Genomic DNA, 27,339 nt, shown 5'->3' with positions numbered 1-27,339 from the left:
AAGCCAGCCTCAGCTACTTAGTGAGGCTCTCAGTAACTTAGTGAGACCCTGTTTCCAAGTAAAGCATAAAATAGGTCTGGGAGTATAGCCTGGAGGTAGAAAAGCCCCTGGGTTCCACCCCCAGTACCGTAAGTAAGTAAGTAAAAAACTCATTGCCAGGCATGGTGGTGCAAGCTTGTAATTCCAGCACTTGGGAGGCTGAGACAGGAGGATCGCACAGGTTCGAAGCCAGCTTCAGCCACTTAGTGAGGCTCTCAGCAACTTAGTGAGGCCTTGTTTCCAAATAAAATGTAAAAATAGGTCTAGGGGTATAGACTGGAGGTAGAAAAGCCCCTGGGATCCATCCTCAATAGTACAAAAAACAAAACAAAACAACTCTTGACCATAGGAGCACTGACTTCAGATAAATCAAACATAAGAAAATACAATGTAGCTGGGCGTGGTGGCTCATGCTTTTAATCCCAGCACTTGGGAGGCTGAGACAGGAGGATTGTGCAGGTTCAAAGCCAACCTCAGCTACTCAGTGAGGCTCTCAGCAACTTAGTGAGACCCTGTTTCCAAATAAAATAGAAAACAGGCCTGGGAGTGTAGCTGGAAGGTAGAAAGCCTCTGGGTTCCATCCCTATCATCATCACACACACACACAAAAATACAATGTACATACAAAACCAGTTTTACATTCATTCCTAGATGCATAATTATTTGATGACTCCTTGTTTATCAAAGCCCTCTGGGTTAAATTTCTAGCCATTTATTGTGTATATATTCAAGAAACAGATTTTGGTAATTAAGAATAGAATCTGAATATGTGATAAAACTTCTTCATTAGAGTATTTGTGTACCTTCTCATCATCATCATCATTATTATTGTTGTTATCATTTTTTTTTTTTGTGGTACTAAGGATTGAACTCAGGGGCATTCAACCACCGAGCTATATCCCCAGCCTCATTTTTTTTTTTGTTGTTCTTTATTTTTAAACAGGGTCTCCCTAATTTGCAGAAGGCCTCATTAAGTAGCTGAAGCTTACCATGAACCTGGATCTTCCTGTCTCAGCCTCCCAAGTACTGGGATTATAAACATGAGCCACCATGCCCGGCTCCTCCTCCTCTTCCTCTTCCTCTTCCTCCTCCTCCTCCTCCTCTTCCTCCTCCTCCTCCTCATCATCATCATTGTTATTTTGGTACTGAGGATTGAACCCAGAGGCCTTCTACCTCTGAGCTACAACCCTAGTCTTATTATTATTTTTTAAATTTGGAAACAGGATTTCGCTAGGTTGCCAAAACTGACCTCAAGCCTGCAATGCTCCTGTCTCAGCCTCCCAAGTACTGGGATTATAGGCATGTGCCACTATGCCTGGCTTTCTTTCTTTTCTTTTAATACTTTTATTGGTTCACTGTAGTCTCACATCATTATGTAGTTTAGAATGCTAGGGATGTACATGCACATAGTACTTAGTAGCTTGCCCTGGCCTCCTCCACACTCCTGCCCTTCCCCATATATGACGTTGAGAATGGCACTGGTAATTTCACATATGTGCATAACTTCAGTGGCAGTTTTTCTTCATTATTCTCCCCCAGACCCAGACCCCCTCCATTGCTCCACTGGGGTTTCTCCTCCATTATCTAGCGTCCCTTTGTATCCTGATTACTCCTTAGCTTCTGCATGAGAAAAAACATGACCCTTCACTTTGTGATTGGCTAATCCCAACATACTGCTCTCCAGTTGTTCATTTAGTTCCCTGCAAATGACATGATTTTGTTCTTTTTTTTATTGCTGAATAGAATTTCTTGTGTGTAAACTGGGTACAGTGGCCCACACTTGTAATCCCAGTATTTGGGAGCCTGAAACAAGGATTGCAAGTTTGAGAACAGCCTCAGCAATTTAGCGAGACTCTCAGCAACCTAGAGAGATCCTGTTTCAAAAGAAAAAGATAAAAATGGCTGGGGTGTGGCTCAGAAGTAGACTGCCTCTGGGTTCAAGCCCCAGGACCCCCCCCACACACACACATTCTTTGTGTGTATATCCCATAATTTTTTTTTTTTTTTTTGTGGTACTAGGGTTCCTGGAAGCCCTTCTACATCTGGGCTATACTCCTAGACCTATTTTATACTTTTTTATATTTGGAGACAGGGTCTCCTAAGCCAGCGCGGCTGGCTTCGAACCTGCGCGATCCTCCTGTCTCCGCCTCCCACCACGCCTGGCTATCCCATAATTTTTTAATCCATTAATCTGTTGATGGATACCTAGGTTGGTTCCATGATTTGGCTATTGTGAATTGTGCTGCTATAAACATGGATATTATAATATTCTGATTTCAGTCCCTTTGGAAAGATAACCAAGGGTGAAATCACTAGATTGTACAGTGGGTCCATTCCCAGTTTTCCAAGAAATCTCCACACTGATCTCCAAGAGGCTGTACTAATTTGCAATCCCACCAACAGTGCCTTTTGTTATTTCAACAAAAATTTACTAAACATATATTATGTGATAAGACATTCTGATTAAGTGCTAGAAAATAGTCTGTGAAAGTGAAAGAAAGCAATGAAAGCATAGTAAAACGCCCTCTTTCACTGTTAAAGAACTGTGATGAGGAGTTAGCCTTTTAGAACAAAGCATGAAGCCGGGCGTGGTGGCGCACGCTTGTAGTCCCCGCGCTTGGGAGGTTGAGACAGGAGGATCGCACAGGTTCAAAGCCAGCCTCAGCTACTTAGATAGGCTCTCAGCAACTTAATGAGACCCTGTTTCCAAATAAAGTATAAAACAGGTCTGGGAGTATATCCTGGAGCTAGAAAAGCCCCTGGGTTCCACCCCCAGTACCACCCCCCAAAACAACAACAACAACAACAACAACAACAACAACAACAACAAAGCACAGGGGGAGAGAACCACAAGAGGAGCTTTACCTGCATGCTTGTTGCGTCTGTGGCTGATTCTTGGTGTTGATGAGCCATTTCCCCGTGGCAGAAAAAGGGCAGCACCTTTTACAGTTAAAAAGCTCTCGCTGATGCTATAAGGAAAAAAAAAAAAAAAAGAAGAAGAAGAAAATAAGTTACCTAAGGAATAAAACTAAAGAGGAACTTGGAGACAAACTTTAGGGTTATTCTTTTCCCTATTTCAAAGTTCCAACTTCTAGGATGTAGTAAAAACAAAAATCAAGAGAGACTGGTTATCCTAAATAATACTTTCCTCTCTAGACAAATTTTGTGAAACAAAATCCACAATATTCTCTATATATTATGTGGTAGCAAGAGTAAAGGCAGTGTAAACAAAATGGTAAAGGTTCTGGACTTATTGATTCTGAACTTAGATTCAATAAAACAAATTAGATTCTGGACTGAGATTCAAACCTAGACTGCCTAGGTATGAATCTGGGTCTGCTACTTTCTACCTGAGTGAACCCTTATGGGCCTAAATTTCCCTATCTATAAAACAGATATTAAAATCCCAACGAAATCAATGAGACTACAGCTTCCTAAGATGGTACCTGGCTCACAGAAATAAACCTTTAATAAATATTAGTTATTATTAACAGATCTATGGTTATAATAATGGTGTTTTAACAGTGTCCTGATCTGATATGAAATGTTTCGAGAGACTTCCGGGAAGATGGCGACCGAGAAAAGCGGGGCTTAAGAGCCCCGCTAACAACCAATCTCCATTACCACAAAATCAGCGCCTTTCATAGCCAGAAAACAACATCACCAGAGAAACAAAAAAATCACCAGGCTCCAGAAAGAAAGCGGACTGAGAACAGAGCTCAGTGCCACAAAGGAAATACACAGGCCTCACGCCCGAGGACGCGGCAGCAGTGCCATACTGCAGGTGGCAGCGGTGACTTCACCGGATGGCCACAGCAAGCCGAGGTGAGCCGCTGCGGAACAGCCAGGCGGGATTTTTCAGCGCAGGGAACATCTAAAGCTCCCAGTGGCTGAGCTCAGCACACACTGCAAGGACTCAGTGGAATTCAAAACCAAGAAGAAATAAGCCAGCCTCACGGCTAAGGGCGTAGCAGCAGCGCCATATTGCCACCGGCGGCAGCAGCAGCGAATTCAACGAGTCCAGTATAGCTACATCTGCGAACTCAAGAACAGTGAGTCAAATTGTGGGCCACAGAGGAGAAATCCCAGTACTGTACTTCCTGGGACTTGACCCAGTGGGGGAGTGGCGGTGGCAGAGATATCACACCATAGGAGAACGTGCAACCTGGCACCCCCCATAGTTTAAAGCAGCCTCTATCGACTCCCTGGGTCGGAGACTCTGTGATACAACCCAGTAAAGGAGTAGTGGGGTCTGAGATACTATAGACTCGAGATCCAGAGCACCTTAAGTCAAGCCATAGTGACCCAAGGGAAGAACCCAGAGAAGGCACAAACTTCCGAAATCATGGGAAAGAGGAATAACACTGGAGCAATGAATGCCCACAACCCCACAACATCAGAACCCGATAAAACAGAAAATCAGAGATTTCTAGAAGATCAAATCAGAAAAATAACGGTAGAAATAATAGAGGTGCTTCGAAAAGAACTCAGAGAGAGCCAAAAAGAGATAAAGGATGCAATTAATGACGTAAAGGCCTCAATTCAAAGCACAAACAACCGATTAGACCACATGGAGAACAGAATCTCGCTCTTAGAAGATGATCATTCCAAAAATGAACGCATAGTTTCTAATCTAGGAAAAAATATCCGACAGCAGGAATCTGACATTGAAGAAATATGGGCCCATTTTAAGAGAGCTAACCTAAGAATAATTGGAATAGAGGAGGGAAAAGAAAGTGATACCGAAGGGATCAACAATCTCTTCAAGGAAGTAATAGCAGAAAATTTTCCAAACATAGAGCAAGAGGTTGATACACAGGTCCAGGAAACTTATAGAACTCCCTTTAGACAGGATCAGAGAAGAGGATCCCCACGCCACATAATTGTCAAAATGACCAATGTGGAAGCCAAGCAGAGAATCTTAAAGGCAACAAAAACAAAGGGCCAAGTGACATTCAGAGGCAAACCAATTAGAATCACTCCAGACTTCCCAAACCAAGTCATGAGAGCCAGAAGGGCTTGGAGTAACATATTCCAAACTCTGAAAGAAAACAACTTCCAGCCAAAAATTTCCTACCCAGCAAAACTTTCTATCAAATTAGATGGAAAAATAAGAAGCTTCCATGACAAACAGAAACTGAAGGAATTTATGTCTTCAAAACCAGCGCTAGAGAGAATACTCAAAGAGATTAACTACAAAGAAGAAATAGGTAACACACACCAGAACCAGAGAAACAAGAGTTTCCATCCAACAGTCAACTAAGATTGGTTATCTGTGGAGATTCATTACTTATGTTAGTCTTTTACCTATCTCTAAATGGTATTGTTTGCCTTTATTGTTGTTAATTTTTAGGATTTCTAGTTGGAATATTAATATACCTTCAGATATAGCATTTGGAAATATTTTATCCCATTCTATTAGTAACTGTTAACTCTGTTTACATTGTCTTTGGATATACAATATATTTTTTTTATTTTTTAGGGAGTTTGTATACTCTTCTGTTGCCTGTGCCATTGAAATCATATCCAAGAAATCACTGCCAATTTCAGTGTTGTGAGGTTTTATGACCCAGATTTTCTCCTAAAAGTTTATAGTCTTAAGATTTATATTTAGGTCTTTTATCTATTTTGAGTTAATACTTGTATATGTGATTAGGTAAGGGTCCAGTTTTATTCTTTTCCATGTAATTATTATTTTTCAACAATATTTAGTTAAAAGATTATTATTTCCCCCACCAAATGTTCGTGGAAACCTTGTCAAAAATAACTTGATAATATAGGGAAGAATTTAGCTCTAGGCTTGTATTTAACTCCAATGGTTTATATATCTGCCTTTAGAACAGTACTACACTGTTTCAATTATTGTAGCTTTATATGGTTTGAAATCAGAAAATATATATCTTCTAGCTTGTTATTTTTCAAGATCGTTTTGGGTATCTAGAATCCATATTCCATATTAGGATAGATTTTTTTCTGAAAAATAAATATATATGATAGTTTCACCTAAAAAAAATAGAAAAAAAATATTCTCTGGTAAGAAAGAAAGCAAAAAGAAATATTGAAATGTTATCTTTAAGTCATCAAAAGCTTGGTATCAGACAAAAGAAACTGTTATGTGAGATTATCATTTTTAATTTTGGATAAATTGCTATAATACTAGATGTCAACCACTAAGCCAAGCATGGGAAGGAGGGATAGGGAGGGAATGGTGTGGGGATCAGGTGGGGGCTGACTGGGCGATGTGTGCATGTATGTCTACAAAAGTTTGTATCCCACTATGATGTATGAATACAGTGCACCAATAAAAAATATTAATTAATTAAAAAAAAGAAATGTTTCGATACTTAGTTACTAATACTAGATCCAAAGTTTGCAAAAAAGATTTATGTTTAAAACATATACATACCACACTAAAGTGTTAGCTCAAAATTTTACTCTCAGCAAATATAACTGTGGTACCAGAGCCTGGGAAGGATATAGGGGAGGAAGGTATGAAGAGAATGGTTGGCCGGGCATGCTGGTGCACACTTATAATCCCACCACTTGCAAAATTGAGACAGGAGGATTGCAGGTTCATGGACATCCTCAGCTATTTGGTGAGGCCTTCTTGTAACTTAGTGAGACCCTGTTTTCAAATAAAGAATAAAAAATAGGGCTAGGAGCCGGGCGTGGTGGTGCACACTTGTAATCCCAGCATTTGGGAGGCTGAAACTGCAGGATCGTGGTTCATGGACAACCTCAGCTATTTAGCAAGGCCCTTTGTAACTCAGTGAGACCCTGTTTCAAAAATGAAAATAGAGCTGGGGTGTAGCCTGGAGGTTCAATCCCCAGTGCCAAAATAACAACAACGTAAAAATAAATTAGGAGAGGTCTGACATGTAAACAGATAATCATTATAGAACTCAATGTATGAGTCAGGCTAGTGGGCTGTAAAAAAAATGCTTGACATCCACGTAAAGGCATGCCTGTAATCCCAGTACTTGGGAGGCTGAGACAGGAGAATAACAGGTTCACAGCCAGCCTCACAACTTAGTGAGCCTCTGTTTCAAAATAAAAAAAAGCGCTGAAGGTTTAGCTCAAGAGGCAGAATGCCTCTGAGTTTAATCCCCAGTGTCACAATAAAAAAAAGTTTCACAATAAATTTATTGGCAAATTTTGTAAAGCACCTCTATAATGTTTTTGATTATTGAATCAGTTTTATCCTTTACTAAAGTGGCCTGAAGCTGATAAAACTTTTAAAGTAACCTGCCAAATAGATTGAAACATATGTTCTAAAAGCAAAACATAAGAATCTACAGATTTGAGTTTAAAAATCTACATGTAGGCTGGAGGAGTGGCCTTGGCTTTGTTTTCATTTTTAAATAAAGCATTGCTGTCTGTGGTCTGTTGTACAAGCCTGGTCTCCTGTTACATGGTGTGCACATGCTACCCTGCTGTGGCCACTGTCTCACATTATGGAAACAAACCCAAACAAAATGTCTGAGTACAGGATGAGTGGGGTACACCACAGACAGGAAATGAAATTCACACTTCTGCCAGCACAGCAACTGTCTGCTTTACTAAAGGAAAATATTTTAAAAAGAAGGCTTAATATTCAACCTATTTAACAGACAAACTAACAGCTTTGGGCGCTCTGATTTCTAGTAAACAAAGCAGTTATCTATTATCTACAAAAGTCCTGTGTTTGTTGGGATTTTAAAACAGCTAAGCATACTTCAATCATTCCTTTTGTGAGATAGAAGTGGTTTCTCTTTGACAAACAGCTTAAGAACTTCCTGGTTTGGGGAGTTTGGTAATACTGTTTTTACATGCTCTGCTGCTTATACTTTAAAGCATATCTGCATGCATTCTTGCTTGAAAGCATATCAAAATAAGTTCTTTAAAATGTATGTAGTGCTTTCACAAGATGAGGGCTTGGGCAGTGGATAAGGGTCCTTGGTTAGTTCAGAGCTGATTGGACTGCAAAAATTCCTGATTATAAAGAATCACACTCACATAGAGTATAAAGAAAAAGAGGCATGTTTGTTCTCCCCCCACCCCCTTACTCTCTCACTGACTCTCTCTTTGGTACTGGGAATTTGAACCAAGGGTATTCTACCTCCGAGCCATACCCCTAGCCCTTTTTATTTTTATATATATATTTTTAACAGGGTCTCACTAAGTTGCAGAAGGCCTCACTAAGGTGCTGAGGCTGGCCACGAACCTGTGATCCTCCTGTCTCAGCCTCCCAAGTACTGGGATTACAAGCATGTGCCACCACACCTGACTCCCATATGACTTTTCAATAGAAAACAATTTAAAAGCAGAGTACAAAGCGAGAGAAAAAGACTGAAATTCCTCCCTACTCCCCAGAGGTCATAAACAGATCATACTGAGGGAATGAAGAACATCTGGCTTGAGAGATGAATCCAGTTGGGCTGGACAGTTAGGAACTGTCAACTCTACTGGGAATGATAGTAGCATTTTAGTTTCAAAAACAGAGGAAAGAATGCTGTGCTTTAAATATATTTGGGGAAGCACTCTGTGCCAATCTCTCTGATCAACATCACTTCCTAAAGCATGACATTTGTTAACTGGTGGTTTCTTTTGAGACAAAGTATAGAGGAAAAGGTCAACTAAGGGGAAAAAAAATACTTAGTTCTTATGAGCTTGGAATAATCTTTGAGGAATGTGGTCAGGGTGATGATCCATGACCAGCCGGAGGGTTAAGGAAGCAAAACAAAGCAACAACACACCTGGCCAAACTCTGAATGTTAGTGAACAGAAATTCCTCTGTTTTATATTGCATGTAACACATACAAGAAGAAATGAACAATATAAGAAATCAAGTTTCAGAAAGGGATATAAATTCAAATTAATTTCATGCTTATAATGACTATAATGACAAAATCTTGTGTTTGGGTGGTATTTCTGCCTGAAGCCAAAATTTATAGGTAAATTATTGTGTAATATTTACCTATAATTTAATTATACATATTACTGACCAAGGTGAGCTGGTTGCTATTTAAATTTCTATATGTACAATTTGAAATGTTATATTTTGCTTTCAGGAATATTAATCTAGAGGAAAGTTTGTTGTTTTTGTGATATTGAGGATTAAACTCAGGGACATTCTACCTCTAAGCTATACTCCTATCCTGATTTTATTTTTTATTTTGGAACAGAATCTCACAAAATTGCAGAGGGCCATAGCCAGGCATCATGGTTGTAATCCCAGCATTTGGCTGAGATGAGAGGATCACGGTTTGTGGACAGCCTCAGTTATCAGTTACTTAGTGAGGCCCTTTGCAACTCAGTGAGACCCTGTTTCAAAATAAAGAATAAAAATTAGGGCTGGGGGTGTAGCTCAGAAGTAGAATGCCCGAGTTCCATCCCTAGTACCGCCAAAAAAATAAAAAAATAAAAATAAAATAAAACAATTTTTTCTTTTGGCAGAGGGCCTCACAAAGTAGCTGAGGCTGGTTGCAAACCTGCAATCCTTCTTTCTCAGCTTCCCAAGTACTGGGATTACAAGTGTGCACTCATGTGCCACCATGCCCAGGTACAGGAAACTTTGAATACATTCCACCCGTCAAACACTTTACTTTCCCTCTCAAGATAAGCTCTCTCTGTGAGGGCAGCTTCTGCTAAGAGTTCATGTCCCCACTTTGTGTGACCATATCACAAAAGGGACTTTCATAACAATTATTTTCAAATATCAGACCAGAGGCCAAGGGATTATAGAGCTATCAATATAGGTGCCTAATGACTAAGTTTGGCTAAATTCAAAGGACAGGAGGGAAAAAGTCATTATGTCTTTCTGTATGAAACCTGGCAACAAAATGTCAAAAGCAAACTTCTAGGTAATGAGAAAAGTGTGATTTTTGTATTCCTAAAGAGATTCAGAATACAACAGGAGAAAACCCAAACCTACATTTCATAAGGTTCTTTGTAATTAGACATTCCCCAGTTTCCAAAATATTGCTAAACATTTAATTGACAATATTAGAATGGCAGGCCACTCCTGGAACCCTCTCCCCAGGGCATTAACACTCAGACACATGCCTGTGAATGCAGGGGCAGCATTATTTCTCTCCTTATCAGCATACCACCAGAGACTGGGGCACATCAATACAGCAATTACTGGCAAAGCATAGAAGAGTTTAGAAGTCTAGTTTTTATTCATTACCTACAACTACTAGGCCATTTGAGTTCCAGCTAATCTTCCACTTAAAGTCTGTTGCAGGATGTCCAGCTCAACTACACTCTGATACGGCGACTTTGTTTTCCCCTTTCCTAACTTCCTATAGTTGAAGTGGTGTGGGGGAAAAAAGTCTGTGTTCAAAGCCAAGAGACAAATTCTAGTCACAACGGACCTTCCTGGTTCTCTCTCTACAGATCATCAGTGGGAGGCAAAAGTGAACAAACAAGGTCCAGAATTCCTTTTGTTCTGTTCATTTTTAATGTTCACTTACTAATAGGATCCTGTTATTTCGTTTTTGCCTCAACCATGCACATCTTAGGAAGTTTTGATAAGAACATTAATCTTATCACTGGTCATATACAATTCAGTATTTCAGTCTTTACGGACGGGGCACATCTGGTCTGACATTTCTGGTTTTGGCTGTCTAGCGATAGATCTTTTCTCTCTAATATCACCCTAGCCCTCTTCTGGAGAATCCTGCATATGTGAACGCGGTGGCCTCCAACTCCGCAGCTGTGAGGGCGCCACAAGAGGCTGGAATGTGGTGTGGGTCTGGCCTGCTGGAAACTTGCCCCCGGGACTCCAAATCTTAGGCAAGTAATCTAAAGGAGCAGGCACAGCGGTCTACAGTGGTCACTGTGGGGAGAGTGGCAAGGTGTGGCCAGTCTGTTCTTGCTTGATGGCCTTCCTTCAAAGCCCTTGCTTATGCCGGGCGCGGTGGCGCACGCTTGTAATCCCCGCGCTTGGGAGGCTGAGACAGGAGGATCGCACAGGTTCGAAGCCAGCCTCAGCTGGTTTAAGAGACCCTGTTTCCAAATAAAATATAAAATAGGTCTGGGACTGTAGCCTGGAGGTAGAAGGCCCCTGGGTTCCATTCCCAGTACCACCAAAACAAACAAACAAACAAATAAAAACAACAACAACAACAAAAAACCCACAACAAAAAAACCAAAAAACCCAAAACAAAGCCCTTGCTTAGGCTCTTCTTTGAGCTTGGTCCCCTAGCCTCTCATTCATGAAGTGACTTCTGGCATTCTCTGACAAATAATTTGCTTGAGATAGATGAAATTCATTTCTGAGTTTGTAAGAGAGAATCTGACATTATCAACTGAATAATTTAATTAGCTGTTCAATTACTATAATTATTCAGTTATTCAGATAATTTAATTATTTGCCCCCAAGTCACACAGTTAGTAAGCAGTAGAGCCAACACTAGACTACGCCCCAATACCACCGAACAACCTGGATAATCTTTTTTTTTGGTGGTACTGGGGTTCCTAGAAGCCCTTCTATCTCCGGGCTACACTCCCAGACCTATTTTTACATTTTTATTTGGAAACAGGGTCTCCTAAGCCAGCGCGCGCGGCTGGCTTCGAACCTGCGCGATCCTGTCTCTGCCTCCCAAGCGCGGGGATTACAAGCGTGCGCCACCACGCCCGGCCTGGATAATCTTTTAACTCTTTATCCTGTGCTAGAAGTTATTACAGTAGGACACACTGCCGACCTAATAGTTTGAAGCAACTACCAGTTAGAAACACATCTGGTCATTTCATCTAAGGAGAACAAAGGCAGGATTTCACTGCAGAGCTTGGTGTGGTGTTTGTTCTACGTTTTGGAGCACCCTGAAGACAAAGTTCAGTTCTGAATGGGAGAAAACTGAGACATATTCCCATGAGGCAAGTATTTTCAAGCTTTCTATTTTTAGTTTTCATTTTTGTGATACTGGGGGATTGGGCCCAGGAGCATTCTACCTTTGAACTATACTTTCAGCCTTATTTTTATTTTGAAACAGAGTCTTGCTAGGTTGATGAGAGTCTCACTACTTGTTGAGGCTGTCCTTGAACCTGTGATCTTCCTTGTCTCAGCTTCCCAAGTACTGAAATTATAAGCCTGTGCCACCATGTCTGGCATGCATGCTTGCTTGCCTTATTTTTATTTATTTATTTATTTATTTTAATATTTTTTTTTAGGTGGTACTGGGGTTCCTGGAAACCCTTCTACCTCTGGGCTACACTCCCCTCCCAGACCTATTTTTCATATTTTTATTTGGAAACAGGGTCTCTTAAGCCAGCGCAGCTGGCTTCGAACCTGCGTGATCCTCCTGTCTCCTCCTCCCAAGCGCGGGGATTATAAGCGTGCACCACCACGCCCAGCTGCTTGCCTATTTATTTATTGGTAATGGGGATCGAACCCAAGGGCATTCTACTTCTGAGCTATACTTCCAGCCCTTTTTTTTCCCCTTTATTTTGAAACAGGGTCTCACTAAACTGTGAAGGGCCTAAGCTGCTGAGGCTGGCCATGAACCTGTGATCCTCCTGTGTCAGCCTCCCAAATACTGGAATTACAAGCCTGCACCACCATGCCCAGCTATTCAGCTGTTTTCTCTTAAAAAAATCAAAAAACCCCCCAAAAAAACCCAAAAAACTTTTAGTCTGTAATTCCAGTACTTGGAAGGCTGAGACAGGAGGATTGCAGGCTCAAGGACACAACTCAGGAAAAGGTGAGATTCTCATCAATTAGCCGAGACCCTGTTTCAAAATAAAGACAAAAAAGTAGGGCTGGGGATGTAGCTTAGAGGTGGGAATGCCCCTGGGTTCAGTTCTCAGAACAGCTAAAAAATAAATAAATAAATAGGCTAAAAGTGTGAGGATTTATCTCTGTAGCTTCTATTCCACTGATCTGTGTGTCTGTTTTTGTGCCAATACCGCGTGTTTTTTGTTATTATAGCTCTGTAACAGAAATTGAAATCAGGTATTGTGATGTCTCCCATATGGCTCTTACTGTTCAGAATTACTTTGGCTATTTGTATTTCTTCTTTTGTTCTTGTATTTGAATTTTAGGACACACCCCCCCAACTCTGTGAAGAATTATACTGGTTATTTATTTATTTATTTATTTATTTATTAATTTTTGTGGGGCTGTGGGTGGAACCCAGGGGGCATTCTACTTCTACATCTCCAGCCCTATTTTTTTTTTTTTTTTTTTTTTTGGTGGTACTGGGGATGGAACCCAGAGGCATTCTACCTTTGAGTGACACCCCCAGTCCTGATTTTTTTATTCTTTATTTTCAAAACAGGGTCTTGCGCTGGGCATGGTGGCGCACGTTTGTAATCCCCGCACTTGGGAGGCTGAGACAGGAGGATCGTGCAGGTTCGAAGCCAGCCTCAGCTACTTAGTGAGGTTCTCAGCAACTTAGCAAGACCCTGTTTCCCAATAAAATATAAAATAGGTCTGGGAGTGTAGCCCAGAGGTAGAAGGCCTCTGGGTTCCATCCCCAGTACCACCAAACACACACACACACACACACACACACACACACACACACACACACACCCAAAAAACACACCAGGGTCTCGTTAAGTTGCAGAGGGCCTCACTAAATAGCTGAGGCTACCCTTCAGTCTCTGACTCCCAAATGCTGAAATTACAAGCGTGTACCACCACACACAGCCTCCCCAGCCCTATTTTTTATTCTTTATTTTGAAACTAAGCTGCTGAGGCTAGCCAGGAACCTGCGATACCCCTATCTCAGCCTCCCAAGTACTAGAATCACAAACATGTGCCACCACACCTGGCTTATCTTGGTATTTTAGTAGAGATTGCATTGAATCTTTAGATTTCCTTTAGTAGTATGGCCATTTGAAAATATTAATTCTGCCTATCCAAGAACAAGAGAGACATTTCCATCTTCTAATGTCTTCTTCAATTTCTTTCTTCAGTGTTCTATAATTTCCATTGTAGAGGTCTTTTACCTTCATGGCTAGATTTATTCCTAAGGATTTTTTTTTTTTAGGCTATTGTAAGTGAAATTGCTTTTCTGGATTTCAGTGAATTTGTGGTTGGTGTATAAAAAGAACTATTAATTGTTATAAGTCAATTGTGTACCTGGCTACTTTGCTGAATATATTTATCAGCTCTAGAAGTCTTTTGGTGTCTTCTAAAAACAGAATCATGTCATCTGCAAAGAGAAAAATTTAATTCTTTTCCTATGTATCCCTTTAGTTTCCTTCTCTCGCCAAGTTGCTCTGGCTAGGATTTTAAAAACTATATTGAATAGAAATGGTGAGAGTGGGATCCTTGTTTCTGATTTTAGAAGAAATGCTTTCAGTTTTTCTCCATTTAGCTTGAGGTTGGCTTTGGGCTTATCATATACTGCCTTCATAATGTTGAGGGAAGTTCCTTATGTCCCTAGTTTCTTTGGTATTTTTAACATAATGAGTGTTGAATTTAGTCAAGTATTTTTCTGCATCAATTGAGATGATTATGTGTTTTTTATTATTGGTTCTGTTTATGTGATGAATTGCATGTTATTGCTATTATTATTAATTATTATTATTTTGTAGTACTGAGGATGGAAGCCAGGGGTATTCTACCTCCAAGGTACACCCCCAGCCCTATTTTTTATTCTTTATTTTGAAATAGGGTCTCACTAAATTGCAGAGGGCCTCACTAAGTAGCTGAGGTTAACAGCCAACCTGTGATCCTCCTGTCTCAGCCTCCCAAGTACTGGGATTACAAGCGTGTACCACAACTGGTATGAGTTACATTTACTGACTTATTCCTGTTGAACCAACCTTGCAGCTACTTAAACGTCTTGGAGAACCCAGCTAGAAATCTCTCTCTCCTGGGCTTTTCTTTGTTGTAAGGCTTAAATTGCTTCTTGGTTTGTCACTGGTCTGTTTAGGTTTTCTATATCCTCTTGGTTCAATTTAGGTAGGCTGTACATGCTGTCTCTTAAAGTTGCTTCTTTTCCTTTAGTAAGTTTCATAGATGTTAAACTTAATGGTGTTGCAAGTTGAACTTTGCACTCCAGCACTGAGTTACATCCCTAACGCTATATGAAAAGCTAGGCATTAAGCTGGAAGTGGTGGCCCATGCTTGTAATCTCAGCATTTGGGAGGTTGAGACAGGAGGATCACGGTTCAAGGACAGCCTCAGCTACTACTTAGTGAGGGCCTTTGCAACTCAGTGAGACCCTGTTTCAAAATAAAGGATAAAAATATAGGGCTGGTGTAGCTTGGAGGTGGAATGCCCCTGGGTTCCATCCCTTGTACAAAAACAAAAACAAACAAACAAACAAACCCCCAAAAAACTATGCATTTCTGGGCATGATGGCGCATGCCTATGATCCCAGTACTTGGGAGGTTGAGACAGGAAGATCACAGGTCCAGGACAGCCTTAGCAACTAGTGAGACTCTTACCATCCCAAGTGAGATCCTGTTTCAAAGTAAAAAATAAAGGCAGATATGGTGGCAAATGCTTGAAATACCAGTACTTGGGAGGCTGAGACTGGAGGATTGCAGGTCTGAGGACAGCCTCTACAAGTAGTGAAGCTCATCAATTTAGTGAGCCCGCTTCAAAATAAAAAAGGACTAGGGGTGTAGCTCAAAGGTAGATAGCCCTTGGGCTCAATCCCCAATACCAAGGAAAAAAAAAAAAAGCTAGGTGTCCCAAACAGAAAGTTAAGAAGACCACGGAGTCTACAAAGAAAGGCAAAAAAGCCTGCACAGGCAAAGTGAAAGCCTGCCCAGTCCTTGGTTCCTCTTCAGTCTTCTACAAGACCATTTGTATTTCTTTCTAGATACTGTCTGGCCGCACAACCATTTGACCTCCTTTCAGGTATTTAAAACATTTCACTTTTCGTTTGAGTTTTTAAAGTACTCCCAAATCATCAAACATCAGATAGAGGGCCCTTGGGCCTTAGAGAGTCTAGGGCATAGCTTCAAGTGGTACCAGGTAGACCTAATTCAGCACAAGTTTTATGAGCTAGCATAGGTCTAAAATAATTTTGATTTCAGAATATTTAAGAAGTGCATTTTTTCTCTCGTTTCCCCAGGTTGCCACCACTCCTGGACTTGTACAGCAACCTGCCCCCAAACACGTTTGAGTTCAAGCTGAGACTGAATCCAGATCTTCCTATACTTCCTACAACAGCACTGCCACCTCACAGTATCCCTTTCTGCAGTTTAACTAGGAAGGCCCAGACTAATCTTCAGCACCACCCAAAAATAACCCCCCCAAACAACATTACAAAAAATTTAGGTCCCATAGCTGGGACATGCTTGTAATCCCAACATTCAGGAGGCAAACTGCAGGATCGCGGTTCACAGACAGCCTTAGCTACTTAGTGAGGCCCTCCACAACTTAGTGAGACCCTGTTTCAAATAAAGAATAAAAAATAGGGCAGGGAGTGTAGCTCAGAGGTTGAATGCCCCTGGGTTCCATCCCCAGACCCGAAAAAAAAAAAAAAATATATATATATATATATATCTCCCATGAATGAGCCAGTCTGAACTGTCTTCCTTAGACTTCTGGTGACTGACACTGGTAGACTGGTAGACAGTTTTGTTTCTGAGAAGATCTTCCTTCCAGGAGATGAGAAGCTGCTTCAGATCAAATGATTCCCTAACCCCTCACTGTGTGTGTTTGTATGTGTATTAGTGGGGATTGAACTTAGGGGCATAGTCTACCTCTGAACCCTGCTACTATATTCTTTCTTTCTTTTTATTTATTTATTTTTGTGGTACTGGGGGTGGAATCCAGGGGCTTTTCTACCTCCGATCTACACTCTCAGATATATTTTATACTTTATTTGGAAACAGGGTCTCACTAAGTTGCTGAGAGCCTATCTAAGTAGCTGAGGCTGGCTTTGAACCTGTGCGATCCTCCTGTCTCAGCCTCCCAAGCGCCAGGATTACAAGCGTGCGCCACCACGCCCAGCTCTATTCTTTCTTTTTAAATATTGGAACAGTCTAAGTTGAAGAGGGCCTAAGTTTCTGAGGCTAGCCTTGAACCTGTGATCCTCCTGTCTCAGTCTTCCAAGTACTTTTTTTTTAGAGGTCTGAGGATGGAACTTAGAGGCATTTGACCTCCAAGCTACACCCCCTGCCCAATTTTTTTTTTCTTTATTTTGAAAAAGGGTCTCACTTAATTGCAGAGGCCTCACTAAGTAGCTGAGGCTGTCTGCGAACTGCGATCCTTTGGTCTCAGCCTCCTGAATGCTGAGATTACAAGTGTGCACCACCACGCCCGGCTGCCAAGTACATTTTTTTGTGTGTGTGTGGTACTGGAGTTCCTGGAAGCCCTTCTACCCCAGGCGACACTCCCAGACCTATTTTATACTTTTTTAAAAATTGGAAACAGGGTCTTTTAAGCCAGCGTGACTAGCTTCGAACCTGCGCGATCCTCCTATCTCCGCCTCCCAAAAACAGGGATTACAAGCGGGAATTACAAGCGTGCGCCACTACGCTCAGCGCTGCCAAGTACATTTCTTTTGGGGGAAAAAAACCCCAAACAAAAAACAAACAACCCCCCCCCAAAAAAAAACAAAAGAAAAAAAGAACTAACAAAACTTAAAAGCTCTTCAGATCTGCCAGGCGTGGTGGCACAGGCTTGTAATTTCACCATTTGGGAAGCTGGGACCTGAGAATCGCAGTTCGCGGACATCCTCAGCTACTTAGTGAGGCCCTCCGCAACTTAGGGAGACCCTGTTTCAAAATAAAGAATAAAAATATAGGGCGGGGGGTGTAGCTCAGAGGTAATATGCCCCTGGGTTCCATCCCCAGTACTGCAAAAGAGGGGGGATCAAGGGAGTGCAGTTCAGTGGTAGAATGCTCCTGGGTTCAAGTCCCAGTACCCCCCCCCGGCCCCCCCCCCCACAAAATGGCCAGGCGTTGTAATCCTAGTACTTGGGAAGCTGAGACAGGAGGATCTCAGGTTTACGGCCCACCTCACCAATTCAGTGACCCTGTTTCAAAATAAAAAATACAAGAGCCAGGCGTGGTAGCACACGCTTGTAATCCCCACACTTGGGAGGCTGAGACAGGAGGATCACACAGGTTCAAAGCCAGCCTCAGCTACTTAGTGAGGCTCTCAGCAACTTAGACCTTGTTTCCAAATAAAGTATAAAATAGGTCTGGGAGTATAACCCAAAGATAGAAATCCCCTGGGTTCCACCACAAAATAAATATTTCTACCACAAAATAATAAATAAATAATAAAATGAGACTGGGGGTGCAGCTCAGAAGAAAAATGCCCCTGGATTCCACCCCCAGTATCACATAAATAAACAAACAAAAGAATAGAAGATGACCCAAACTTTCAGAAGCTTTCAGAAGAAGTTTTTCCAAGGGTGAAAGAGAAAGGGTCTGGAAGCAGGGTTTGACATTTTGGCCAAATGCATGAAAAGCCCAACTTGCATTCTTTCTGCAGGTGTGTTTTAAATGCTTAGGAAGTTATTTGTTGAATCATGCAAATGAAATGATTTTTCAAATGATGAACAGTTTTTCTGAGTTAATTTATTTTTGTTTTATTCATTCCAACCAACTATTTTAAATTTAGTGTCGAGCAATGGTGGTAATCTCATGTCTCTTAGTAACTAATAGATCCAACATTTTACATACTAAGAACCGTTCAGGTCATTTTCTTTTGGATCCAAAGAGCTTTTTTTTTTTTTTTTTTTTTTTTTTTTTTTTGCGGGTCTGGGGATAGAACCCAGGGGCATTCAACCTCCAGCAACTTAGACCCTGTTAGTGAGGCTCTTAGCAACTTAGACCCTGTTTCCAAATAAAGTATAAAATAGGTCTGGGAGTATAGCCCGGAGGTAAAAAAAAAAAAAAAAAAAAAAAAGCCCCTGGGTTCTACCCCCAGTACCACACACACACACAAGTTGGATCTTAGCTATATTCTAAAAAATGAGCATCCTTGGGTCCCAAAAGTCAGAAAGAAAAATAAAAAACAAAGGCTCACTGACAAGGTGCTGATAAGCTACAATGTCCTTTTGTCAACTCACAACAGAAAACTAAAAGATGCCAGAATCAGAAAAAAAAAACAAAAAACAGGGAAGTGGCTGTATGACAAAACATCTGAACTTCTGCTTAAGAAAAAGGATATAACTGGGTAAGAAGCTATGTATATTACGAATGGGAAGGCACTGTGGCTAGTATGGGAGGTTATTAGTAAGAATGGTGGCACTGGGGGTGATTCTCTTTTTGATACTGGAAATTGAACCCAGCAGCATTCTAACCCTAAGCCCCTCCCCCACTTTTGTGGTACTGGGGGTTGAACCCAGGGGTATTCTACCTCCAAGCTACACCTCCAGCCCTGTATGTATGTATGTATGTATGTATGTATGTATGTATGTATGTGAAACAGGGTCTAAGTGGTTGAGGTTGGCCTCAAACCTGTGATCTTCTCGTGTTTGCCTCCCAATACTGGGATTATAGGTGTGTGCCACCACACCCAGATCCCGCCAAGCTTTTTTTATGTTTTATTTTTATTCTGAAACAGAGTCCCCTAAACTGCCGAGACTGGCCTTAAACCTGCAATCCTCCTGCCTTACCTTCTCAAGTTTTGGGATTAGAGGAGTGAGTCATCAAGTCTGGCTGATTTTTCCCTTTTTGCAAACTTTCTTAAATAATGTTATACTGTATTTTCAATTTTTATATTTCATTTTTGGGATGGGAGACGGAATCCACAAACATTCTACCTCTGATCCCCCCCCCCCGCCCCGGTACTAAGGTGGAACCCAGGGGCATTCTACCTCCAAGCTATACCCGCAGCCTTATTTTTTTATTCTTTATTTTGAAACAGGGTCTCACTAAGTTGCAAAGGACCTCACTAAATAGTTGAGGCTGTCCGCGAACCGCTACCCACCTGTCTCAGCCTCCCAAACGCTGGGATTATAAGCATGTGCCACCATGCCTGGCCTTCTACCTCTGATTTTGAAACAAGATTTAGCTAAATTGCTGAGGCTGGCTTTGAGCCTGTGATCCTCCAGCTCAGCCTCCTAAGTACTGAGATTACAGAAGTGCAACACCATGTCCGGCTTCTGTTTTCAATTTTTAAAGTGGAAAGAAGGAGAAGGGGTGGGGGGACAAAGGCGGTACAGGAAAACACCATCGTGGGAACAGAGTCAAGTACACAGATGTTTTGCGTAAGCCAATTTTTCAGAGACATCTGCCTTTGTGCAGGACTTGAAAAAGTGGAGCTGTCATCAACAAGTTTTTCTTTGCAGTGAGGGGTGGGGCCTGAGAGAAAGTGAGCTATGAAGAAACCAACAATTAGAACGCACAGGGCTGAGAACCATATAGATTTGTAGCTGAAGTTCCTCATTTATAAGCTACCTCTCTGCCTGAAATATTTTGCCATCAGCCATGTCTACTATTCAAACACGGGGGAACTCAGGCAGTCCATGTCTTCACTCACTCAAGTGGTAGGTTATTTATTTATTTTTTAATCAGCAGCACCACTTAGCTCTTGGCAGAGATAGCCTATCCTTGTGGGAGAAGAGATAGGGTACCACCTGCTGTATATAAAACTGGGTGGACTCAGCTGCCTTCTTCATTCCTTCTTGTTTTAACTCCAAAACAGCTTATCAGGTAAAGAAAGACTCATGTAAAAGTAAAGGTAACAGAATTGTTTAGCTGCTCAATTGCCTTACTTTGGAGTCTTTTAAATTTTGTTTTAATTTAGTTAGGCAAATACTCTGAGGTCTCTACTGTTTGTTTTTGCATGTAAAGCAACACAGGGAGACTTCATTCACACTGCTTTATACAGCATCCAGTGTAATGCCTTACACAGCGCACTTAATAAACATGATGTGAAAATGCTTACAAGGATGCTAAAGTTCATACTTTATGACTTTCATAAATCACTGTGTGTTCTCTTGTGTTTAAGGACAGGTGAGAAAGCCCACATATTTGTAACACAACCACAGAAAAGGATGCCTTCCTAGTTTTTCTTTGTAGCCATCAATTGTGTCTCACATCAGTGGGGAACATCTTTCCCTTACAAAAGAATTTTCAACTGACTTGCCAAGTTCTATCTGGGGTTCGGTCTTGAACTTCCTTTTTTCTGAGAAAATGGCTGTGTTGTATGGGTTACTGCCCTACATCTGCTTCCTACAAAAGACTTTAGAAACCCAATACTCAGCCAGGCATGGTAGCGCACACCTATAATCCCAGAATTTAGGAGACTGAGACGGGAGGATTGTAGGTTTGGGATGATCTCAGCAACCTAGTGAGACCCTGTTCCAAACAAAAAACAAAATAGGTTGTAGCCGGAAATAGAATGCTCCTGGGTTCAATCACTAATAAAACACACATACACACACACACACACACACACACACACACACACACACACACTCTCTCTCTCTCTCCCCCCCTCCCTCTCTCTCTCCCTCTCTCTCTTTTATACTTAGGCATAGTAGCCTCTCATAGGTTCTATATAATAATCTCGCTCTTGCTTTCATGACAATGGAACTGGCCATGTGTGGATTTACATACACTTGTTAGACTAAAACTACCCAAACTGCCATCTAATGGTTTAGTTAATTTGTCACAAGACCTATTGTGACCACTGGCAAAAAAAACTCTACTGTATTCCCAACTGGCAAAACTACCTATCAGAGCAGAAAGTTATAATACAGAAACCAAATTACATGAAGATTTCAACTCAAAGATAATACTTCCCAATAGAGTAAAGTACCTAATCTTTCTGTACTTATAAAACCTAACAGTGGTTCTGAAATATGGATACAAAACCTATTTCAAGGAGCCTAAATCAATCAATGTATGTATGTATGTATGTATGTATGTATCTATCTATCTATCTATCTATCTATCTATCCATAGCAGATATATATATTTTTTTGGTGTGTGTGTGTGTATGGCGCTAGAGATTCAACTGAGGGGCATTCTATCTCTGAGCTACACTCTCAGCCCTGTCTTTTATTCTTTATTTTGAAAACAGGGTCTAAGTTGTGGAGGGCCTAAGTAGCTGAGGCTGGCTGTGAACCTGAGATCCTCTTGTTTCAGCCTCCCAAGTAGTAAGATTACAAACGTGTGCCACCATGCCCGGCTCTCCCCCCCCCCCCCATTTCCCTCTCTTCCTTCCTTTTTTCCCCTTCCATCTTCTCTTCTTTCTCTTTTTTCTTTGTTTTGTGGTACCGGGGATGGAACCCAGGGTCATTGTACCTCCAAGCTACACTCCCAGCTCTATTTTTTTCTTTCTTTATTTTGAAACAGGGTCTCACTGAGTTTCAAAGGGCCTCACTAAATAGCCTAGGCTGTCTATGAACTGTGATCCTCCTGTCTCTGCCTCCCAAATGCTGGGATTATAAGCGTGTGTCACCACATCTGGCAGTTCTTCTATCATTTTTTTTTTTTTTTTTGGTACTGGGAATTTTACCCAGAGGCACACTCTAAGCCCAATTTTATTTCTTATTTGGAAGTAGGGCCTCATTAGGTTGGTGAGACCCTGCTAAATTGCCAAGGCTGGCTTCGTACCTGTGATCTTCCTGTTTCAGCTTCCCAAGTAATGGATTACAGGTGTGCGCCACCATGTTCAACTTGCAATAATTTTTTTAAAGTGCTCCAGTTGATTCTGAAACTCAATCAGGTTTGAAAACTACTTTTCAGGACTATACCATCGATTCCACTCAACTAGCGTTACTGAGTACTTATGCAAAAGGTGCCATTTTAGGGACTGGGAATATAGCAATAAACTTTTATAAAAGTCAAGGGAGCCAGGTGTGGTGGCGCACACTTGTAATCCCAGTACTTGGGAGACTGAGACGGGAGGATCACAGGTTCGAGGCCAGCCTCAGCTACTTCATGAGGCCCTCTGCAGCTTAGTGAGACCATGTTTCGAAATAAAGAATAAAAAATAGGGCTGGAGGTATAGTCCGGAGGTAGATGCTCCTCCCCCGGATGTCAAAAAAACAAGTCAAAGGACCAATATATTTATTGGGTGGAACTAGAAGGAGATAAGAAAAGTGCCAGCTGGTGATACATGCTCTGAAGCTAAACACTGACAGAGCAAACTGATGTTTTAGGTAGGGTGGTCAGAGAAGGGCTGTCTGAGAAAAGTGGCAACACGGCAGAGGAGATACATAAATTGGCCAAAACATTCACTGCCCTCTTCAGCAGAGACAGAGAGGGGAAGCAGGGCAACTGTTCCTCCAGATAAGATCATCTATACCATCTGTCCTGGAATCTGGGTGGCCGCTGTATGAAAGGAGGTTGGGAGGGGAAAGAAAGGAAGTTTTGGGCAGAAGGAGGAGCATGTACAAAGGCCAGACTGGAGGGAGAAAAGTAAAACAGCTTTATTCCTACTGTATAGTGAGAAAGTGGAGGGGCGGTTGCAGAAAGATGGGGAGAAGATATCAAGGCACAGGCTCTTATACCACTCATCGAGGAATTGGACTTTATCCTGAGCATAGTAGGGAGTCAAATTTGCATATCCAAAATAATTCCTCTAACTACAGTGAAAGAAATGTACTAGAAGGTGGGATGAAAACTTATAAACAGGGAGATAGATGTTACTTTTGTATTCCAGGCAAGAGAAAAGGGTGGTCTGATTTGAGTAAGTGGGAATCAAAAGAAGATAGATATCTGGGGTTGTACAATGGAAAACTTACTCCATGAGGTAATTGATAAAAAACCAAAGAGAAAATGCTTTGGTATGTATAAATTTACTCCACTCATAATGAATACTTCTTTCTAGCTGAATGTGGTATGTAATCCCAGTGCTTGGGAGGCTGAGACAGGAGGACAGGAGGATCACAGGTTTAAGGCTAGCCTCAGCAATTTAGCGAGACTCAGCAACTTCATGAGACCCTGGCCCCTTTTAAAAAAAAAGTAAAAAGAGCTGGGGTATAGCTTGGAGACAGAATCCCCCTGGGTTCAATCAATCTCTAGTACCCCAAAAGAAAACAACAAAAAAACCTCCAACCAAACAAGCAAACAAAAATATCTGCCTGAATATAGCTATCTGCCAGCTGGCAGCCAATCAGTCTGAACAAGCCAAGGACCTCACCCACAATTCTTCTTCATCAGTTTGTTATCACTTATATCTATATCATTTCCTGCCAGGCACCAGACTTTCAGGATCAAGGAAGAACAGCTGAGGAAAACGCTTTTACACAAAAGCCTTCCCTCCTTCCTATCCCACATGCAACGGATACGACAGTATACTGGTGGACTTTCGTTAAATGAATGATAATGCAGCAAAATTCTGAAATCACTATTTTTTATATGTTTATTTATTTAGGCGGTACTGGGGATGGAACCTAGGGGCATTCTACTTCCAAGCTACACCCCCAGCTCTATTTTTTCTTTATTTTGAAACAGTGTCTCAATAGGTTGCAAAGGGCCTCACTAAGTAGCTGAGGCTGTCCTTGAACCGGGATCCTCTGGTCTCAGCCTCCCAAATGCTGGGATTACAAGCGTGCACCATCACGCCCAGCTCTTGAAACCACTATTCTAAAAACAATAAGGGGGAAAAAAACAAGCATAGTTTTTTTAAAATAATGATAACTGGAAGGCTGAGACAAGAGGGCAGCAGGTTTGAGGCCAGCCTTAGCAACTTAGTGAGATCCTGTTTTAAAATAAAAATAATAAAATAAGGCTGGCTGGGGTGAAGCTTGGAGGTAGAACATCTCTAGATCACCAATATCACCACCACCACCACAACCAGCAAAAAAGAAAAAAAAGTACTGACAAGCATTTGAATTAGAAACTTCCGGAAGCCAAATTCAATTAAAAAAAAAAAAAAGGCAAATAAAGCTGGGCATGGTGGTACATGACTGCAATCCCAGTACTCAGGAGGCTTAGATGGCAGGGCTGAAATTCAAGGCCAGACCTGACAACTTAAACTTAAAAGAGACTGTTTCAAAACAGAAAGGGTGAGAAACACTCCTGAATTGGATCCCTACTACTGTAAAAATAAGAAAAATTCTCATAACAGAGAAGCTGCTGGGGGTAATTTCACCCTCATAATGGATGGTTAAAAAACGGCTATGTCAGCCAAAAATAGGTTTATTGGAGTTACATGCACTGGTTGTATTAGTGGTTCACTTGGTCTCCTACAAATGTCCTTTTCTTTCTCTATTTCTAGTGCTCTCTCATGTAGGAACATTCTACCTCCAAGCTATACCCTCAGCCCTATTTTTTATTTTTATTTTGAAAGAAGGTCTTACTAGGTGATAAGAGTCTCACTACTTGCTGAGGCTGTCCTCAAACCTGGGACCCTCCTGTCTCAGCCTCCAAGTACTGGGGATCACAGGCCTGTACCACCATACTCAGCTGTTCTTTTACCTCTTTGTATCTAAATTTCTTCATGGGTTGAGCAGAATTAGTGATACCCAAGCTGTGTCTGACATGCTTGAGAATAAAATACCTTTTTTCTTAGTAGATAAAAGTTTGTGTAAGCTTTCTAAACAATAGCAAGTGCCAGGATTATATAAATACAAGTCATTATTCAGAAGTTCATGAGCTACATGAAGCTTAGGCTTTACCTTTTACATTCTAAATAATTAACTTTTGGTCCATGAACTAGAAAAAGAAACCATCTTCTAGGAATGTTTTCCTATAAAATTAACTCCTGAGCCAGGGGTGGTGGAGCATACCTGTAATGTCAGTACTTGGAAGGCTGAGATAGGAGGATTGTAGATTTGAGACTAGCCTCAACAACTTAGACCCTGTTTCAATATGAAAAATAAAAAGGCTGGGGTGTAGCCTGGAAGTAGAATGTCCCTGGATTTACTCCACAGTAACAAATAAAAAACTACAAAGTAAAAATCTACAGGCTTCCTTCATAAGTAGGCTTTCACAACTTTTGTTGTGGTTGTTTAGTGCAGAAAACTTCTTACTACAGAAATTCAGCAGCTGGAAAGAGCATTTCAGCTATAAGTAAAACTAACGCAATGCTCCTATTTCGTCAAGTACAATTTTAGCAGCAGTACTGAACTCTAGTGAAGGTCATTCTACTGTCTCTCTCTCCATTAGCCAGGAACACACCTTTCTATATTTAGACAAGGTATGCACGCACACTCCATTAAAGATAGGAGACTCAGTCCTATGCTTACAGGACTCACAGCAGTGGGGTTCTTACCTTAGCTGAGGAGGAAAGACATTAACAAAAATTAGAACAACAAACAGCATTGATGCATTCCTTGGCAACCAAGAGAATCATCAGTGCTTAATTTTATTCTGTCCTGAATAGATGTATAATCTCTGGTAGCATAGAGCAATCTCTGCCACACATAACTCTGGCACAGTCATGCCTAAAGCAAAGCAGCAAATACCTTTCAGGTAACTCACTTGCCAGGACTAACTGCCACACCTTAGGGAGACAAAGAGCTGCCCAGGTTAGCAGGGTAAAATGTTTAGTAGTTGTCTCTTGAGAACTGGAGCAAACAGGTTTCTGACTTGGGAATCACTACTCTATCAGAAACCTCTAGAGATTGAGTGTGGGGAGTCCTCCAGCAGTCTTCTAGCTGAAGCTTTCTGGATCTAGCATGGGGCCAAAGAACAAAATGAGGACAAAGCTGACTTGTGACCTGCCCCCTTAAAAAAGTGCTTGTGGAACTTAGGTTATCTATCTATCTATCTATCTATCTATCTATCTATCTATTGGTGGTAGGGGGTGGAACCCAGAGGCTTTCTACCTCCGGGCTATACTCCCAGACCTATTTTGTATTTTATTTGGAAACAGGGTCTCACTAAGTTGCTGAGAGCCTCATTAAGTAGCTGAGGCTGGCTTCGAACCCGTGTGATCCTCCTGTCTCAGCCTCCCAAGCATGGGGATTACAGGCGTGCGCCACCATGCCAGGCTTAGGTTTTATTTTAAAAAGATTGTATTGAAGTGAATCGGGGTCATGGCAGTAGTGCAGGTAATAGAGAGAAACTTGTTCAGGTGAACATATTTCCTAAGTTGCTCCTAAATCTGGAATCTAAAAGAAGAGTCTTAGGAAAGATTTTGAAAAATTTAGCATCCTTCAAAAGAAAGCTAAGAAAATCCCAATAATAACCAGATGTTTTTGGAATCTCCCCAACTGTTAGGAGAAAAAGAAAACTAAAAACATTTAAGACATGCAATAAGCTGGACATGGTGGCACACACTTGTAATACCAATACTTGGCAGAGACAGGAGGATCGCAGGTTCTTGGCCAGACTCAGCTACTTAGTGAGGCCTTCCACAACTTAGTGAGACCCTGTTTCAAAGAAAAAAAAAAAAAAAAACACACAGGGCTGGGAGTCAGGTGTGGAGGTACACACTTGTAATCCCAGCATTTGGGAAGCTGAGAGAAGAGGATCACAGTTCAGGGACAG

The 27,339-nt window shown here is 41.4% G+C and overlaps 1 protein-coding gene across 3 annotated transcripts in view; it reads right to left on the bottom strand.

The window, feature by feature from the left end:
• The window catches only part of SSH2 (slingshot protein phosphatase 2), a gene marked incomplete at both ends in the record, with an annotated part of 261,436 nt that overhangs the window by 81,579 nt on the left and 152,518 nt on the right, over positions 1–27,339 (bottom strand). For all 3 annotated transcript variants that reach the window (XM_080712744.1, XM_080712746.1, XM_080712745.1), the window contains one exon: positions 2,905–3,008. In XM_080712744.1, coding sequence (XP_080568870.1) covers positions 2,905–3,008 — 104 coding nt within the window. The remainder of the gene's footprint in view (positions 1–2,904; positions 3,009–27,339) is intronic.

This window comes from Muscardinus avellanarius (assembly GCF_963383645.1).
Source record: "Muscardinus avellanarius genome assembly, chromosome: 16".
NCBI lineage: Eukaryota > Metazoa > Chordata > Mammalia > Rodentia > Gliridae > Muscardinus > Muscardinus avellanarius.
The sequence above is the reverse complement of the archived record's forward strand: the minus strand, read 5'-3'. Positions and strand labels throughout refer to the sequence as shown.